General features: G+C 49.9%; 1 protein-coding gene across 11 annotated transcripts in view; it reads left to right on the top strand.

Annotated features, from left to right (window-relative positions):
- The window catches only part of COL13A1 (collagen type XIII alpha 1 chain), a 57,807-nt gene that overhangs the window by 15,038 nt on the left and 25,136 nt on the right, over window positions 1–17,633 (top strand). For 5 of the 11 annotated variants that reach the window (XM_053984276.1, XM_053984278.1, XM_053984274.1 and 2 more), the window contains exons 10-19: window positions 204–230; window positions 4,011–4,076; window positions 7,619–7,735; window positions 8,189–8,230; window positions 9,042–9,068; window positions 9,799–9,834; window positions 11,112–11,174; window positions 11,760–11,786; window positions 15,548–15,592; window positions 17,313–17,345. In XM_053984276.1, coding sequence (XP_053840251.1) covers window positions 204–230; window positions 4,011–4,076; window positions 7,619–7,735; window positions 8,189–8,230; window positions 9,042–9,068; window positions 9,799–9,834; window positions 11,112–11,174; window positions 11,760–11,786; window positions 15,548–15,592; window positions 17,313–17,345 — 483 coding nt within the window. Of the gene's footprint in view, window positions 1–203; window positions 231–2,268; window positions 2,326–4,010; window positions 4,077–7,618; window positions 7,736–8,188; window positions 8,231–9,041; window positions 9,069–9,798; window positions 9,835–11,111; window positions 11,175–11,759; window positions 11,787–15,547; window positions 15,593–17,312; window positions 17,346–17,633 lie in introns of all 11 variants that reach the window. The other 6 variants (XM_053984279.1, XM_053984275.1, XM_053984281.1 and 3 more) reach the window with 4 other exon arrangements.

Below are 17,633 nucleotides of genomic sequence, written 5' to 3'. Positions count from 1 at the left end.
TGTGAGTGAGGAGTACCAAGAGCAGAGGGCTCAGGGGATGGGGACAGGAGGCAGGGTGCTTATCAGGTGCAAATTGACATAGCTGCACTGAGTTTGATACAGTCACAATGATTTACACCGTCTGGATCTGACCCTGCGCACCTATTTTGGTCGCCTCTGTTTGTGGTTTAAACCCTTTCCTTTTTAATCCTCGTCTTTCACAGGGTCAGTGTGCAGAGTACCCGCACAGGGTAAGTCATTAGCGTTATTATCCTCCGTCCCGTGCCTTCCTGCATGCTAATCCTCCTTCGTCTGAATGGCTTTTTGTTGGAAGTAGAGATCGTTCCATTAACAGGATGCGTCATCTGGGCCCCCGGGGCAGCGCTTGGCTGATGGATGTGTTTCGCAGAAAAGCAGCAGATAAGGTTTTCCAGGAGGGATGTTGGTTCTCCGGTCTGTCTGTTCCTGCCCACCAGAGCTGACCCCTAGATAGCTGCTGTCAATTCTGCTTCCCGGAGACCCTCCTGTGCTTTGTGCTGGAGAGGGGAAGGTCCTCAGCCCAAAATCCAGTGAAACCTGGGGTTCTGGAGGAGTAGAGGTCACCCACTCATGCCTTGAGCTGCTGCACTGGCTCCGTGCTGCTTCCACAGCCTCTGCTCTGGTTGGGTGGCCTGGAGCAGTGTGGGGTTTGAAGACCTGGGGAAAACTCTATCGTCATTCCTCCCTTTTCTTCTCCCTCGTGCTGGTGTCATCCCTGCATAGAGACAAGGGGAAGGGTTATGCTCCCTGCCTGAGGGTAACCCTGCACTGCCTGGCCATGGTGCTCTGTCAGGTCCCCACGAGTTGGTCCCCGTGCTGGTCCCCAAGCCTGGTGGACTTTCTCCCTGCAAGGAAGAGGCTGAGTGGGACGGTTGATGCCAGCAGCTTTTTAATGAAAGCCAGGATGTTGCCCCACCTGCCCCTTTGTCTTGGCCTGGTCAGCATGTGCTGCAGCCAAGAGTGGAGAGAGAACATCATGGGGTTTGAGGGGATTTAACCAGTTCTAAAAACAACCAGAGTGCTGAAAATCCACTGGAAATGCATTGGAACGACATCATATGAAGTGGCTGGAATTTGTAATCGGGGTGTACAGGGAGACAAGCTTAAGAGCTTTCTGTTTATTTTTGATGGGCCTCTGGATAATCAGCTGGGCTCTGGTCCCTGGCCCAGAGGGAGCAGGGTTGGAGCAGCAGAGCCACTGGAGAGTGAGCTCGGCTGGCAGCAAGGGAGAAGGGGGCCGTGGGGAAGTGCCAGTCCCCCGTGCAATAACAGCTGGTCAGCTGTGTTTATTTAGTGAGCCGGCTCACTAGATTGTTATGTTAAAAAGAAGCCAACAACACTGGTCACCCGAGCAGTGTCCTGAGTTCCTGTTACAGCCCTTGGCTCTGACTGTCCCCAGTATTCAAGGTGAAAAGCAGTGGCAGGACCCAAAGCAACACTGGGAAGGGAGCTGGTGCATCCCTGGAAATAGCCTGGGCTCAGGCCTGGGGGCAGAGCACACTGGTTTGGTGGGTCAGGGTTGTAGATTGGCTGGTGAGCTGCAGGGCTGTGACAGCGGGAAAAGGGCGGGTGCAAAGCCTCACATCCTGGCAGTGTTTCCTTGCCTCTCATGGAGATACTTTTGGTCTCATGAGGCACCAAGCTCAACATTATAAAAAGCCCGTGAGTTGTTCAAGGCTGAGACACACTCACAGGAGGGGTGACTGTCCTCAGATCAACTCAAGGACAGGCTGTCCTGAACTGCAAGTTCAGGGAGCCAGAGGCACAGCTCAGCCAGCAGAGGTGCAGTTCTCTTTCTTCCTCCCTGAATGAAAATTAGGATGGGCCTTGTTGCAAAAATGCGACACTGCTGACCGAATTGCAATTTATTCTTACTTTTCTGTTTGATAAGGTTCTTTGTCAGATGTTCTGGGTGAGGAAATGAAAACCAGCATCCTGACAAACCGGGGATGATGTTTCAGTTTTCTTTCATATTTGTTTTCTTAGGAAGGAAATACAGGGTTAGGGTATGTGCCTTGGCTCTTGTTGTAGTTTCCTATTTTTTTTTGTCTGTATGAATCTGTGTGGCCTGCACTGCTGTGAGGGATAAGCCCAGGCATTGGGGCTGCCCATTCAGGGTGAGAGGGCCACTCAAGCTGCTGCAAAGTGCCACTCAGGGAAATGGGGAGACCAGCCATGCTGCGTTTGCTCTCAGAAGTGCTGTTTGTCTAACTGACCCCGTTTGTCTCGTGTGTGTTCCCTGTTCCCCAGGAATACCTAAGCACCACACTTGCAGCCCTGCGCTCTAACCAGATCCTTACGCTGAAGGTTTGTGGGTAGCAGTCTGAGGGGACCCAGTCCTGGTGCAAAGGCTCAAGGGTGCAGATCCAATATTGCACACTGCCTTCTGAAAAAACTTCCCATTGGAACACAGAGGGGGGCAGAGCAGGAGCTGGGTGGAAGTGCCTTCAGATTTCTTCTCACCTGAATATATTGCAGGGTCTTGTCTTGCCTGTTTTCAGGACTGGTTCTCTCCATTTTCCTCCTTATCCTTTCCAGCATCCTCCCTCAGCTTCCCTGTAAGCTGTATGATATTTCAGATACCCTTCAGCACTTAAGCAGCCAGGCAAAGCCAGCTTAGCTGGCTCTCCTGAGCTAAGGGGCCTCCTGCACTGTCTTTTAGAAAGGAGAAGTTTGCCTTTGGGTAAAATCAGCCCAGCTGAATTTCCAGCAGCACTGCTTTTGGAGTGATAGCTTGTGGCTGTCTGGATCAGTGCATTTGAACACAACCACTTGATCATGATGCTGCAAAATTGGGTTACTACTTCTCTTTGCAACAGGACTGGATCCTTGCTTTCACTGCACACGTGAAGTACAATGTTTAAAGGGAATAAAATGTGCTCCTTGGAAGTGTATGGTTTCTGTGGTGGGACGCCTGTGGGCACACCTCTGGGATCTGAGTGCACAGCTCACGTGGGGAAATGTCACACATGGGCACGTTTTTGTGCCCAAGCACAGAAAGGCTCTCTCTCGCCTCTCCCTATGTAAATCAAGAGCAGCTTCAATGGAAAACTGATAGGAACAGGAAAGTGGATCAGGCCAGAGCAGCATTCCTGGGCCTGGAGCCGACATGGTGGGTGCCAGGGTGACAGCAGCGTGCATGCAAGTGGAAACTGGATACTGCAGAAGGATGAACAAATGCTCCTGAGCTTTAGTGCATTTGATTCTGTGTGTCCGGGTCAGCTTTGTGCCCTAAGGCAGCATTCCTGGCTATAAGCAGTCAGAAGGTGATGATACTGTTGAGCAAGGAAAAACAAAGCGCAGGCTGCCAGGGCAATGCCCTGCTTAGGTGTCCAGCTCCAAGGCCTGGTCTTGTTGCTTGGCCATGGTGGTTGTGTCTGCCAAGTTAAGTGAACCAGGCAGAACCTCTCTGCTGACCCCAGCTAGCCTTTCTCAGCTCCCTTCCACACCTGGAGGAAGGGTGAGACCTGGAGATACACTGGGTTTCCTGTAAGAGAGCTAGAAAACTGCACTTGGAAAACTTGGAGAAAATTGTAATTCTGATAGTTGCCCCAAGTCTGATGGTGATGAAAGTTAAGAGAAACAGTCCCATTGCTGGACAGCCTAGCAGAGCCAGCGAGGGATGTCTTGCAGTGAGCCGTTCCTAAGGAGATCAGCAGAGCTGAGTCAGAAATCCTCTGGCTAAGTTCTGTTTCCGAGCAGAGGGAGCTGTGAAAGCTCTGTGCAGTGGGGGCATTGGGATGGCGAGTGGGCACCCCACACGTGCCAGGCTGGCCCCTGGTGGGTGCCCCCGTGAGCAGCACGGAGGAGCTCAGAGGTCTGCCAGCAGGTACCTGCGCTGCGCCCGCCCCGCGCCGCTCTCCTGCTGGGCTTCATTTTCATGGCAGTCTCTCTGTTCCCCTCTTCTCTGTTCTCTCCCCTGGCTGCTCTCTGACTCTCGGTGCCCTAATGGCCTCCTTTGGCCTGCGACCTTCTGGTTTGATCTTCTTCAGCTGCTGCCTCTCCTCAATTCAGTGCGGCTGGCTCCACCTCCGGTCATAAAGAGACGCACTTTCCAGGTAGACTTCTCCTCCTTGTTGCCTGTTTCTGAGCTTATCCCAATGCTTGCAATTAATCAGCTTGCTACCTGTCTTTCTTCCCCTACAGAGGGCTTTCCAAGAGTTTCAGGCAGAGCTGAGGGACTTCCTTTAAAGTGAAGGAAATCTTTGATGAGATATTGTTGCTAAAAAGAAATGCAGTGAAGCCAGATTTTTGAACTAAAATAAATGGGCCATGAAGCTGTTCTTGGGGCTGTCGACAAGCAGCCTCCTCCCTTAAGGAGTCAGTTCCTGCATATTCAATCTCCAGAAGAGGTTGGAAGCCTCTTGCTGAAATTCATCTAAGGTCTGTGAAATTTAACTGAGATGAATGAATAGGCGAACACTTCTTCTAAGGGCTAGTCTAGTCTGAGGCACTTGGGGAAATGTGTTTAAATAAGCTCTTAGAATGGTTTCATTAAATTGCATTAAATCTTTGTGTAAACACATTTATTTTGGTTTCCAGGGCCATAATTTGTGTTTAGTTTATTTTGGGAATGAATTCATAAAGTGAATTATGGCCATATGAATAGTGAATAAGAGTGTCCATAGTCAGAGTTCATGTGGCTTTTAATGAGCCCACTTTATGCTCTCTCATTCCATCAATTGGGATTAGCTTTCCTGTGTGGACAAACTGCTGCAATTACTCCGCTGAAGTGTGCTGGGCACTCTTTATTAAGTGGCTGGGTTTTGTCACCCTGCTGCCTGTCTAGACAGTCAGATGCCAGCAGGGAACTGCAGGATACAAGAAACCTTTGCCATGAGGTGCCTGGTCCTTGCCTACCTCTGGACAAATCCTGACCTTCCCACTTGAGCCCATGGTTTCAGTTCAGTTTCTATCGATTCAGCACTCGCACCACACAGAGCCCCATGGATCGCGCTGTTTGCCCTTCAAAGTGACAGTCTGGAGAGCCAGGCCAAGGACTGACCTCTTGGGAAGGCTTTGAAAGCTGAAGTTCCTCTCCAGGATGAAGTGGGAAACTTGAATAGCTGCCCTGCATCCTGTCGTCAGCCAGGGCTGCAAATTCCCTCTGTCCGCAGAGGAAACCTTCACCGGAGAGTTTTGCCATGATCCGTTTTGCCTTTGCTGTATTCATTCTCTGAATGCAACAGGGTGTGGTCTGCTCCTACAAGATCTGACAGCACCAGGCAATTCCAGGAGCACAGTGTATGAGTACTAAGAAAAAAAGTGAGGCTGCAAAATGGATGTTAGCACCAGCGCCTGGAAGAGAGGAAAATCCTGCTGATACCTCTGAGCACATCAGCAGGAGTGCTTTGCTCAAGGGCTGGGGCTTAGCTGAGGCATGGACTGAGTGGGGTCCTCTGTGAGGAGGCTGAGCAAGCATTGCAATGCTGGGGTGCAGTCAGGGTGGCTGGCTGGTGTTTAAAAGAACTGAAAAATAGTTCCAGTCGACAGCTAAAAATACAGAATGACAACTGAGGAAAATGACACCTGATCTCCCACTTACTGTGTCCACTTACTGTCCATTTAGCTCTGTGGGGGTCCGTTTATGCTGAACACGTTAATGAGACTATAATGATGTGGTAATAACACTTTGTGTGTTTAGGGATCTGCAAGGATGGGCACTTGCCTAAGCAAAGCCTGCTGTCCCAAGAGAGCAAAGTGAGGGTGATGCAAACAGGACTTCGGGTGAGCTCCTTCCAGCCACTCCCTGTGCTGGGGCAGGGCTCCTGCTCTGCCCAGCTCCCTGTCCCCTACCAGCACCCCATTCCAGCACCATGCATCATTTTAGTGCCCTAAATTCAGAGCATGGACTGGGCTGACAGAGAGTAGCTGAGGTGGGAATAGAGAGAGAGCCAAAGTAAGATGGGCAAAGCCCCCTTTGCCTTCCCATGGTGCACCCATGCTGGGGATATTATAAGATGCAGTGTGAGGAAAGTCTTTGAAGCTGGAATGAGAGGTTAAGGCAAGAGGAAATCTAAAAATATATTCCAGTGTCCTCCCAACATCTTCATTAGATCCAAATTACCTTCCATATTTAAAAGCTATGAGACCATTTACAGGATAGTTGAATAACACTGAGTATGGAGGATAAGGAAGTTTAGGAAGGAACTTGCATTCCCTTGCAAGGGCCACAGGATGAATGAAGATCCACTTTAAAAATGGGGAGAAGCAAGGGCACCCCTCCTGCCTGGCCCTGCAGGCTTCCCAGCGTGGGCTGCGGGTTGGGCAGCGAGGCACAGGAAAAGGGCTGTTGCTCCACATGTGACCGAGTTTCTCGTGAGCCTGGCCCACGTCTTGGAAATTTTCTTTTAAATAGAGCTCATGGCAGAAAGGATGAAATTTGCAGCTTATTACTTTTCATTTATCATTCTAAATAAAGCAAACATCCCTGTATCTGCATGTTTTACTAAAGGCAGCCAGGATAAACAGTGCACTTGGTAGGAACACAGGGGACAGATTTGATGCATTTTCCTCCAGTGTATAAGGCTGTAGAGAGGATAAATGCAGCAGAGACCCAACTGCACACCCACTGACTTTTAATTGAGAAACAGCCATGTTTGGTTTCTAGCTTCCCATGGATCCACCAAAGGAAGTTTTTCAGATTTAAATTGGATCACTAGCAGTAAGCTGTCGTGGTACTTTATCTAGGGAGGTGAGCCTAATAAGCAAACAGCTTAGCATGGGTGCCACAGTGCCCTAGGAGCTCGCTGGATTCATCAATTATAGATCAGCAGTCTGGTATTCAAGTGTGGTGCTTCCAACCCACTGTCTCCTCAGTGCCGCTTGGTGCCACGTCCAGGCCCTTTGGGCCAGATGACATTGCTGAGGCATGAGCCACAGCCACTGAATGGCTACTGAGGGGCCTGGGGAGGAACCGGCTCAAACGGCTCCATCTCAGAGAGCTGAAAATGGCAGGTGGCTCAGCATGCACTGCCTTGTTAAATCTTAGAAAAACAGGCTCTGCCTGGTGTACATGGGCCTGCCTTGGGTGGGCTCCAGGAATGCCATGATGATCGTGTTATTTTCTTTTGGGTTTGTGGCATTTCTACTTTTGGTCCTTGGCAAAACAGAGGGAGTGTTGTCCAACAAATATAGTATGGGGGGAAAACTGGCTGAGGTGAGACACTGTGGCTCTGCCTGGAAGTGCCAGTGTCGTCACGGGACGCTTTGCTTCACATGTGACTGTCAAGTGCTTTGGAAAGCCTCCTCAGAGACTCAAGAGATGTTGGTCTTTGACACATAAATTTTACTTGGCTGGCTCAGTGAAGAAAAAGGTCTCTTTGGACTGCTTTGTCATCACTAGATCCCTCTAGAAGGGAGCTCTGACCAGGTGATCTCAGATGTCTTTGCAAACCATTGGGTGCTGGCTCCTGCTTCCCAGGCAGCCCAGCTGTCCTCGGCAGGGCTCTCCATCACTCTTGGAAACTTCTCCTGGCAGTAACCTGGGACTTGCTTCTATCTCCTCTGCTTCAGTCAGGCTGGCCTGCCTTGGGCCCTCAGGGTGATGGTGCGAAGGCTTTGCTCTGCCTGCTGGTAACTCTTGTTTTCCAAACTGCAGGGTGAACAAGGACAGGCGGGGATCCAAGGTCCCCCGGGGCCCCCTGGTCCACCAGGGCCCGCTGGACCAGCTGGACCTGAAGGAATCCCAGGACGTCCTGGGCCAATTGGACCCCCTGTAAGTCCTTACCAAAACTGAAATCCTTCTGCTTCCCCATCCCCCAGGGCACAGGCTGTTTCCTCTGGGCACTGCTGGTTCTAGTGAAGCTGAGATAGCCACGGACAGGAGGCTTGCAGAGAATGTGGATGTGTGGAGAGGAAGAAGTTCCGGGGAAAGAGGGGAGTGAGAGGGAAGGCAGGGATGTGAACTGGGCACTGCTGCTATCTGGATGCACAGTGGGTGACACCAGGCTCATTTCCTCCTCCTAAGCCCCTGCAGATGCCCCCGGGGAGGAAGTAACACATGGGGTGTAATTGTCGTGCTCCCTGCCACCCCTTTGAAGTCCTGTCCCTGTCCTAGCAAGCAGCCGAGGAGGGTGGGAGCAGAAGCACCATTTATAAAATAATGCCATTGCTGAATGGCAGGGCAGAGGACAGAAAGTGCTGCTAATGTACCCCTCTCTTGCAACAGGGCAGAGCAGGAGAACCTGGAAAGCCTGGCAGAGATGGAAAGGTGGGTACAAGAATCCAGCTCTGTTCCAGGGGCATGCTGGCTCTGTAGCCACTGGGAATTAAAGGAACTTCCATCTCCAAGAGTTTTCAAGGTCTGCTAGCAGGACAAGCAAGTCTTATCCCTGGAGGCAAATGCAGCTCTCCGCACACAATACAGGGGTTAGCACCCTCATTTCTCTCTGAGAGATCTCCATCTCTCTCTGAGGAGCCAAGGACAGGATGGCTAAACACCTGAATTACCAAAGCAGGTGGCATAGGCATCAGAGCATATCTAGAGTAGTTTTCCTTTCCTGCCTGCTCACAGGCAGCTCCTGCATAGATATTTTGTTTATTTATATTTACACACACGTTTGCCTGGTATGCTTCATGGTTCATATCAGGTAAATTTTTTGTTATTTCTCATTTAGAGACACAAGTGGTTTGTTTGTTAATATACTCTCTCTGTTTGGCTTGCCAGAGGAAGCTGCAAATGCTTGATTTACTCCAGAGCTGCAGTGGGCTGGGAACAAGTTCCCCAAGCAAGCCAGAGAAACAGAAAAGATTCTGGAGCATAATGCATAAGGCAAAGCAGCTTTTTAGTCTTCAAAATCAGCAAGAACAAACCTGGGGGATGGAGCACTATGGGCATAAGTTTGTTTAAGTGTACGGACTAAGATATCTACATGAAGAATAGATTGGGAATGTTTGAGCTCACCAGTGCAAATCTCTAAGGGCTGTTTCAAATCAAACCAGCCAGCACCCCCCCATCACCCTGCTGTCCATGTAATGTCTACACTTTCCAACCCCAGTGTCTGTTTTGATTTTATCCACAGGGCTTACCTGGGCCTCCTGGACCAAAGGTGAGACATCTCACCTCACTTAGAGGTGTAGAAAGATGATGAGCAGAGATGGACTCTCCTGACGAGGACAGATGTGTACATTTTGATGGATGGAGGAGGGGTAAAAGAGGTTACATCAAACATCTGAGAAGGATTTCTAACCCAGCTCAGCACTGCCTCTGGGGCCCGGCCCGTGTGCTGACTCATGGGTTTCATCCAGGCGACACGTCTGAGTTGCATCTCGACTGAGCCAGGCACGCCTCATCAGCCCATCTTGCAAAATTGTTTGCCACACACAGCTTTATTGGCTTCTTCCATTCTCAAAGCATTTCCCAGTGCTTCAGGAATGGATTTTGCAATGCTATTGTTAACTCTGCCATGGTTTCCCATTTATTCACTTGCCAAAGTACAAGGGAGGGGGTGGTTGTTGTTGTTTTTCAGCTGCAGCCACCCAACCTAATTTGTTTTTATCTGAGATATGTAGCCAGGGTGAGGAGATTGGAACTGTGGAGTTGGTACACAGAGCTGACACATGTTAGTTGTCTGCCAGGGCTTTCCTGCCAGGGCTCAGCCCAGTACAGGTAATGCTGGCCTGTGGGTCTGAAGGGATAGGAACTCACTGGAATCACTGAGCAAAAGGTGAATTTTCCCCATGGAATGCTCTCCATCTCAGCAATACCCAGGGAAAAGGGCAGAGATTTGTCCCTCTCAGGCCAAGCCTCACTTTCTTTTGTCTTTTTGCCTTTTGCAGGGAGACGCTGGGATTCAGGGATACCCTGGCAGAAAGGTAAGGAGGGAAGCTCCAGTGTTGTTAAATGAATTAAGTGCGCTGGTGCTTTCTGGAATCATGGCTGAAAATCTGTGGACTGTGCTGGAACCTCCTGTGGAACTCTGCTCCTGCTGGCTTTGCAACAGTCCCACAGATTCCCTGCTATCACCTGTGTATAAAGAGAGCCCGGGCCCGGAGTTATCTTTAACTCTCCAGCAGCTATGGAACAAGTATCTCCCTGTGTGTGTGTGCCTCTCTACACCACTTCCAGGCTGAAATACATTTCTTATGCATCCAAACCCAAATGGAGGCTGAAAAGGGCCAAATCCCTGGCTATTGCTCTCTGGGATACAGGAAAGAGTCACTCCTGCTCTGGGTTAAAAGGCAGAAGCTGGCAATGCCCTAATGCCTTCAGCAGCAGCTGATTAACAGCAGGGCTGTCAAGCCCGGAGGGTGTAATGAAGAGACAGGAAGAGAGACAGGGGAAAAACACAAAGGAAGATCAAACGGGAGAGAGGGGAATGAAGAGATACTGCTAAAGAGATGGCAGCTGGAGAAGGGGAAGGTGAATGTTCCCAGCAGGAAAGAATCCTGTGTGCCCTGTTATCTCCACATTGCTTTATGGGTGCTCAGCAAGCAAAATGGCAAGACCTGAGAGCTTTTTAATTAGCTCTGTATAAACGGGGAAGTTTTTGTTATGTCAGGAAGTGGAAATTACAGCCCCTGCAGACCACAGCCCACTCCTGCAGACAGACACGATTTATTGCCCCTTCTCCCAGCAAGCCGTCGGGTTTTCCATTAGGAGCCCGTCCTGTCCCGTGTGCGCAGGGCGGGCGGCTCTCGGCAGCGACCTCACAGCGAGGGCCTCTCCTACCAGCTCCTCTTACATGAAACAACTTGTCTGGCTCATTCACTGCTGAGCCAAGAGCCCACACTGATCTTGAAGGATGAGCCCAAGGCTTTCCCTGGGAAAGCTGGAAGGAATGGATGAATGTTGGGGACCAAATCTTAACAGGAAGGGAAAAGAAGGCTAAATGTTGAGGAAAGTTGTTAACTCAGCTATGATGTAGGATATGGGACTGCTCCCTTCACTCCATACATTTCATACACTGAGTATCCTTCTTGATGCAGAGTGGTGCTCCTCTCCCAGAAACTGAGGGGTAGGTTGGTGTGTGTGGGACACCTCAGTGTGGGACATCCCTCTCACACCTCTGCTGACCTTTCTGGCAACCCACAGCTCCTTTTCTTGCTGCTGTGTTTGCTTCTTCCACTGTTTTCTTTGTTCTCTTCCTCAGGGTGAGGTGGGCGAGTCAGGTCTGCCTGGTGCCCATGGCCTCCCTGGAGCCTCTGGCCCCAAGGTAACCCTTAAACTCGAGTCAGTGGGGGCACCTCTCAGGGGCAGATAAGTGGCACACGCCTGTCCTAAAGGGATACCAAAGGCCAGGGTTGGAGGCAGTTCTCTAGAGCCTGGAATGAACCACACAGACAGGAACACTTGCTCCTGTGTGAAGAATCTGGGCAATTGTTGGCCAAGGTGATTCCATGCTGTCCTGAACCAGGACCTACACACAGTCCCCCATTAAAGAATAAAACCAACCCAGCCTTTAGAGGCTTTTGCACCAGGGCTGTGAAAATGAGGGTACCCTGGACCATGAAATGTTTTAATGGTTTCTACACCCTTATAATGTAGAAAAGCATTAGTATGGACAACCTCCAGCATCTGCCCCAAGGACCTAAAGTGCCTTTGCACTCCCTGGGAGGGGAGGGCTGCAGCCAGTGCTTGACTGGTACCATGTTGCTGTCAGGAGACAGGGACTGCTGGGGTTACATTTATCACACCCCTCTTCTGGCTGCTTTGTCTCTTGCTGTTACTGCTTGCTTGGTTTCCATTTATGTTTACTGTCCCTCCCTGTTTCCCCCTCTCTCTCTCCTTTGCTGGGCAGGGTGAAAAAGGGGATGCTGGCATAAAGGTAGGCATGACAAATATGTTTTTCTAACTCACAGTAGATCACCTGGGAGATACTGCTCCTTGGGCTGATGGATTGTAAGGGGAAGCTGGGTGTAAGACAGCTCTGTGGGGTATTTGATGGAGTACACATCTGTGCTCTGATTGACCACAGACAGGCACTCGGAGCTCAGGCAGTAAACGCTGCCTTCATCCGTTCGGTGGAATTCGATGCTTACCAAAGGCATTTCTCTGACTATGAAGCTTGCTGGTGATTTGTTACATCTCTCTATTTGATGGGCTAGGTTGGGGTTTCCTCATAAAATCTGGTTAGCTGACGCATCAAATCCACTCAAACTCCGCCATTCAGGCTGAGGTTTGGCACCAGCTTTTCTGTCTGTTTCTGGACACTTTTTACAGGCTCATATGGTCTCTGCCCAGATGTTATCTATTTGACTGAAATTTACTGTACCCATATATTTAAAGTATATTACTCAATGTAGGCTGTGCTTAAAACATTACAACATTGGCAAGTGTTCATGGCAGTCAGAGCACACTGTGTCATGCCATACATCTTAGACATCGTGAGGAAAGACTGGTCCTGTAATACTTGGAAAGGCATTAAGTGGGACACGTACATTTCAAGTATTTAGTGTGTGGCATGCAGCTCATTTATCGTGCAGCACATACACTTTCTATATCTTTTCCATCTGGGTGAATTACTGTTTGAAGAGAGAAAAGGCCCCTTCAGAGCTTACCAAGGATGCATTATTTGGAGTTTAAAGAAATGCTCTTTGGGAATGCAGGCTCTGGGTTCATAGCTGAACAGTGCAGCAGTGATTGTCTTCCTACAAGAAGACAATACCTCCTCAGAAATACTACAGTGGATGTGGAGTCCAAAGGTTCCCTGTGTCCATCTCCACATCAGTGTAATTCTGTCACGCACAAAGGTGTTGCTCCTGTTTGTGCCAGTGTGAATGAAGGTGGAATTGCACCCAGAACTGATGTGATTTGAGGGCTTGCAGTTTGCTGCTCTCTCAACAGCACATCTCCCATTAAATTGTACTGAAGGAAGTCAGAATGTTGCCTGGGAAGGAGAAAAGGCTGAAAGGAGAAGCTGTGTTTAGTCCTTGCTGAAACTCCCATGTTTCACTGCTAGCATTGGAACACCTGCTTTGCTCATGCCCATGTACAAGCACTAGCCAGTTCTTCATGTGGGTTCTGGCAAAGGGAAAGTCTCCAGGTATTGCAGTCATGTCTCAGGGTCATCCAGAGGGTGAGAGCCTTCCCTGACTCAGGGCCACCCTGGAGACACAGTCTTGCTACTTGGCCCTTTATTTATGTCTTACGCACCCCACCTTAGGAAGAGCGGAGATTAAACCCTCCCCACTTTTTGGGATACTAAATTGCAGTTCCAAAGGGGCGCCTCCACAGCCCCAAAGCAGCAGCTTCTTTCACACACAGACCATCATTTGTTACTGTCAAGCTCACTTTTCTCTTGACTTCCTTTCTTTTTGCTCAGAGGAGTTGAAAGGGAAGTGCAGACACGTTCTTAAATCAGCAGCCAGACCTCACTCAGTAGCAGCTCCTGAGCATCCAACAGCACGTGCATTTGTTGTCTTTGGAAATTGCTTCTTTCTGTTGTCCTCCCACCTAGGAGGATTGATTGGGACTCTGGAAGACTTTTAAATCTTCCAACTTTGGATCCAATTACCTAGACTAGATTTTACCTTCTTTTTGCCTTGAGGAGCCCTGGACAAACACCATGATTCATAGTTCAGCTGTAGTGGCCAATTTTGTGTGGAATATCACTGCTTTGGCTGGCAGTGAAGAATATCTCTGGCCTGAAGAGGTTTCCTAGTATCACACAGACCCCTTGTTCATTTAATCACCTCTCCCCACCCAGTGGTAGGTACAGCACAACCTAGATTGTGTCTCAGCTGTTTTTTTTCTGTGGCCACCGTTTGTACTTTGATCATGTAAGGACCTAAATCTGTGTCTCATGAAGGTCATTAGGCAGTGATTGTGATCACCTGGGCCACTTGAATGAGCATTTGACTTAGTGCCCCCAGCCTGTCACATTCAGCTTCATTGATATTTTCTTGCTTTTCTGCCCTGAAAGATCCACAGGATAAGGCTTTTTCTCATGCTGAGGAAGGAGCCATAAAGTATTCACAGCCTTTCTTAATAAACCCCTGATAATTTGCCTCTCACAGTAAAGAGCAAAAAGGAAGGGTGTCTGCTTTAATTGGCAGCTGATGAGCCGATCAGCGTGAGGCATCGTTTGCACCCAGTGGGGATAAAGCTGCTCACAGCAGGTAGAGCGTGAGGTTTCTGTGTGAAGGGGAGAGGTGTAGCCTAACTCTTCCAGAGACATCTGAGTGTTTCCTAAATCAGCATGAAACTCAGGAGGTCTACTGGTTCCTAAATCAGCATGAGACTGGGAGGTGCTACCGGTTGCCTTCCTGAAGCCCCCTGGGGAGCAGCGCTGGGTGTTTTGCCTTTGGTACCCAGCTCCTGACTCGGCTGCACCGCTCCAGTGCTGCTTTTGGTGGGCGGTGCTGCTGCCCGGCTGCGGCACCGTGTGCAGCTCCCAGGGCACCGCGGATCACAAAGGGAGCAGCCCAGCGGGTACTCGCTGCACTACAATGGCTTTCAAACGCTTAAGGGTTTAAAGATGTTCCGCAGAGTTGTTTTTCCTGCTTTTTCTCCGGCGCTGGGTTTCTTTCTGTTCTTCAGTGGTGCGGTGTCACGTTTGTTGCTGCCCTCTCTAATTAGCCCTAGTGCCTGTGTGATCCCGCCGGTGCCGGGGGCTGTGCCAGCGTCATCAGGGAACGCAGTGTAGGGTGGTTGCTCTGAGCTGCCCCTGTGGGGGTTACCGTGCTCCCTCTCACAGAGGGGGCTTTGCTTTTGCAGGGCGAAATAATTAAACAGCTCTTCAGGCAGGCAGTTCTTCCAGGAAGGTCTCTGGGAAGGGGAGTTACTGTCACAGGCTGGGCTGCCCTATGGGGATGGTCTCTGCAAGCAGGGTGGGTGTCTCCCAGCAGAAAGCATCGGTCTTCCCTGCTGGGTCTCACTTAAAAAAGACAGGGAGCATAGTTGGGAAGGAGAGAGACCAATCCACCTTCTCCAGTATAAAGTGTTCCTAATTTTTGCTTTACTTTTCTTACTGCTGAAAATAGGGTAGTTAAGTAGTCTGTAGGGCAGGAGGTGGCCACACTAGGTCATGTATATTATGGTATTAGAAGCTGTTTTACAAAATACAGTTCACAGGGTGCTGTAATTACAAAAAGTTATTTTTTAAAAAAGTATATATATATATATATATCTATATATAGCCATTTTAAGCAAGGACTAAACACCCAGAACAAAATGACAGGGGCAGTATGCAGATTGCCTGAAGATATTTTATTTTCCAGTTATCAGCAGACAAATTCAGGCTAACAGCACAAGGCAGCCCTTGGATTCTCTGTCTCTCCAAATAGGTTTGCTCATCCCAGGGTCACTGCAGGCCGAGTGCCTCCCTGTGCCCTACAGCATGCTGAGATGTGGTAGCAGGGTATGGAGGCTATGGCACTTGAGTGGGGTCAGTCCTGCTGTAAGTCTTGAGAGGGGCCTCTGATGGGAAATGGCCCCAGCTAGGGCAGTCAGGTGGAGAAAATGGTGCCTTACCTCTCTCAGGAGGGTTTCTCATCACCTGTGCCCTGGACTCCTCTCATGGAGCCCTGGGAGCACTCATCTCCTGTCTCTTGCTGTCTTTCTCTGTGTGTCTTGCTCTGCTTCCAGGGGGAGAGAGGCATGCCAGGGCTGCCAGGAAGACATGGCTCTAAGGTACCTTGTAACCAGAGGAGTGACGCTTGTCTGCCTGACCTCACCCATAGCACTCGACTGCCCCTGATGCACAGGCATTTGTGTGTGTGTCTGTGAGCCAGTGACTGTCCTCAGCTGAATTATTCACGCTTCTAAATTGCAAAATACAGGGCCTAATTTATGAAGGCAGTGGTGGGGGAAGATGTGTTTTAAAGAGCAAATGGCATGCCCAGTCTGATGCTGACTTGCAACATCAGGATCTTAATGCTTTATACCAATGAGAGCAGCCAGTTGCTGATGTTTGTAGGGAATTGGCATTTTGTAAATTGTCCCAGGTGACCACTGCAGGTGTGTGTTAGCCCAGCTGGGATGAGCAGGGCTGCCCAAGTGGGAGCCTGGGCTAACGCAGGGATGAATCAGGCTCAGTGTGTGAGCAGCTCTGCATGTCTGTGGATTGCAGTTTAAGGGTAAATACTAGAAAATAACATGATCCACATTCACTGCTGTTCAGAGGCTGAAAAATGAGGAACAGGCATCCCAAGGCTCTGCAAAGGCCTAACCAAAGGCACTTACTGCATGTTATCCCTTTCATGACTCTAGCCCGTGTTCACTAAAACCTACTGACCCTGAGACAATCTGGAATGCATCCCCCCCCCCCCCCATTTATTGCATAGAATCCCTGATCTCCATCTTCTGTCCTTGTGTTTTTTAGCTTTTGTCCCTGATTTCTGTTTCAGAAAGCTGAGAGGTATGATCCTGCTGCTCTCTGGCTCCCCACTCCTCCTTGTTTGAACTTTTCCAAGCTTTTTTCACTTTTGAACTTGGCTCCCAGTCCTCCGCACTGCCTCATGTGCTACATCCCACACCCTCATATTTCCCAACTTCTAACACCACTTCACTCCTTCCCCTCTCCCTAGTTATCCCACATATTTGCCTTTTTAACTGGACCTTTTCTAACCAGGACCTAACTAATGCTAACACAGGGGATACAGAGATTTCAGAGAGGATGGTTGACAGGGACAACCTGCTTTTTGCATCAGTGCTGTTGAGGGAAATGCGGCAGTCCCTGTGGTGCTTCCTGAGGCTCTGAGGCACCTGTCTGGGATGGCAGGGCAGCCTGCACTCCAGGGTCCCATGGTGGTGGTTTGCTCTGCACTGCAGAATGACACCTGAATTGCAGTGCTTGCAAGTCTGGTTTTTCCCCTAAGGTGTCTGGCTTCAGAGCTCTCCTGGAAACATTTTACTGCAGGGTTTGTCTTCTGTGATAAGAGCAGGTTGAGGGGGAATAGCCAAACCAAGGCTCTAGGGTATGAGCCAGCCTTTCCCAGGATGCTTGAGCTGAGGTATCTGGGCTCAAGCCTTGAAGTGGGGGTTTGGTCCTTGGTCTGTCTTTGCGTTCCTCAGTTATTTGTCACTGTTCTGCTTGTTGGCCTTTGCTTCACTTGCAGGACTAAAACCGGGGGCAGTGGGGGTGGAAATCTGTCTGTTTTGACTGGGTTGTGCTCATGGTGCCTGCCTTTGGAAGAGCTTTCTGGAACCCAGAGCCACTGCTGTAGGTGAACAGCTGCTCAGGGAGTGTGGATGTGTGCTGTGTGGTGTTACAGCATTACTTCTGAGTTGTGGAAAGAAGATGTGGATTTTTGCATTTTTAGTTTCACCTGACTGATGCTGTTTCGTTTTAAAAAAATCTCTGTCCGATTAATTTCAAACAAGGTGTTGCTGTCTTTCCTCTCTCTGCCAGGGCGCTCCCGGGATGGCCGCCGCAGGGATGAAGGTCAGTTTTGGGCTGCAGTGCCTTTGGTTGGGCACGGGCTAGAGCTGGGAGAGCGCAAGGCGCTGGAGAATGGTCGGACAGCTCCCGCTGATGGGGAATATCGGAACTGCCTGCCTTTGGCAGAGGTGCCAGACCTGTCTCCAGCCTCACCCCTGCTACCCGGCAGCGGGTCTGGTGAACTCGTATCAGCACAGCCTCCCCCGGCTGCACCCGCAGCCTTGCTCCTCTGTGAAAACAGAGCAGGGAGTGGCAAATTCCGCTGTGCCAGCACATGAGTCTTGTCTTGCT

Source organism: Vidua macroura, chromosome 8 (assembly GCF_024509145.1).
Source record: "Vidua macroura isolate BioBank_ID:100142 chromosome 8, ASM2450914v1, whole genome shotgun sequence".
NCBI lineage: Eukaryota > Metazoa > Chordata > Aves > Passeriformes > Viduidae > Vidua > Vidua macroura.
This window is presented reverse-complemented; position numbering and strand designations above follow the sequence as displayed.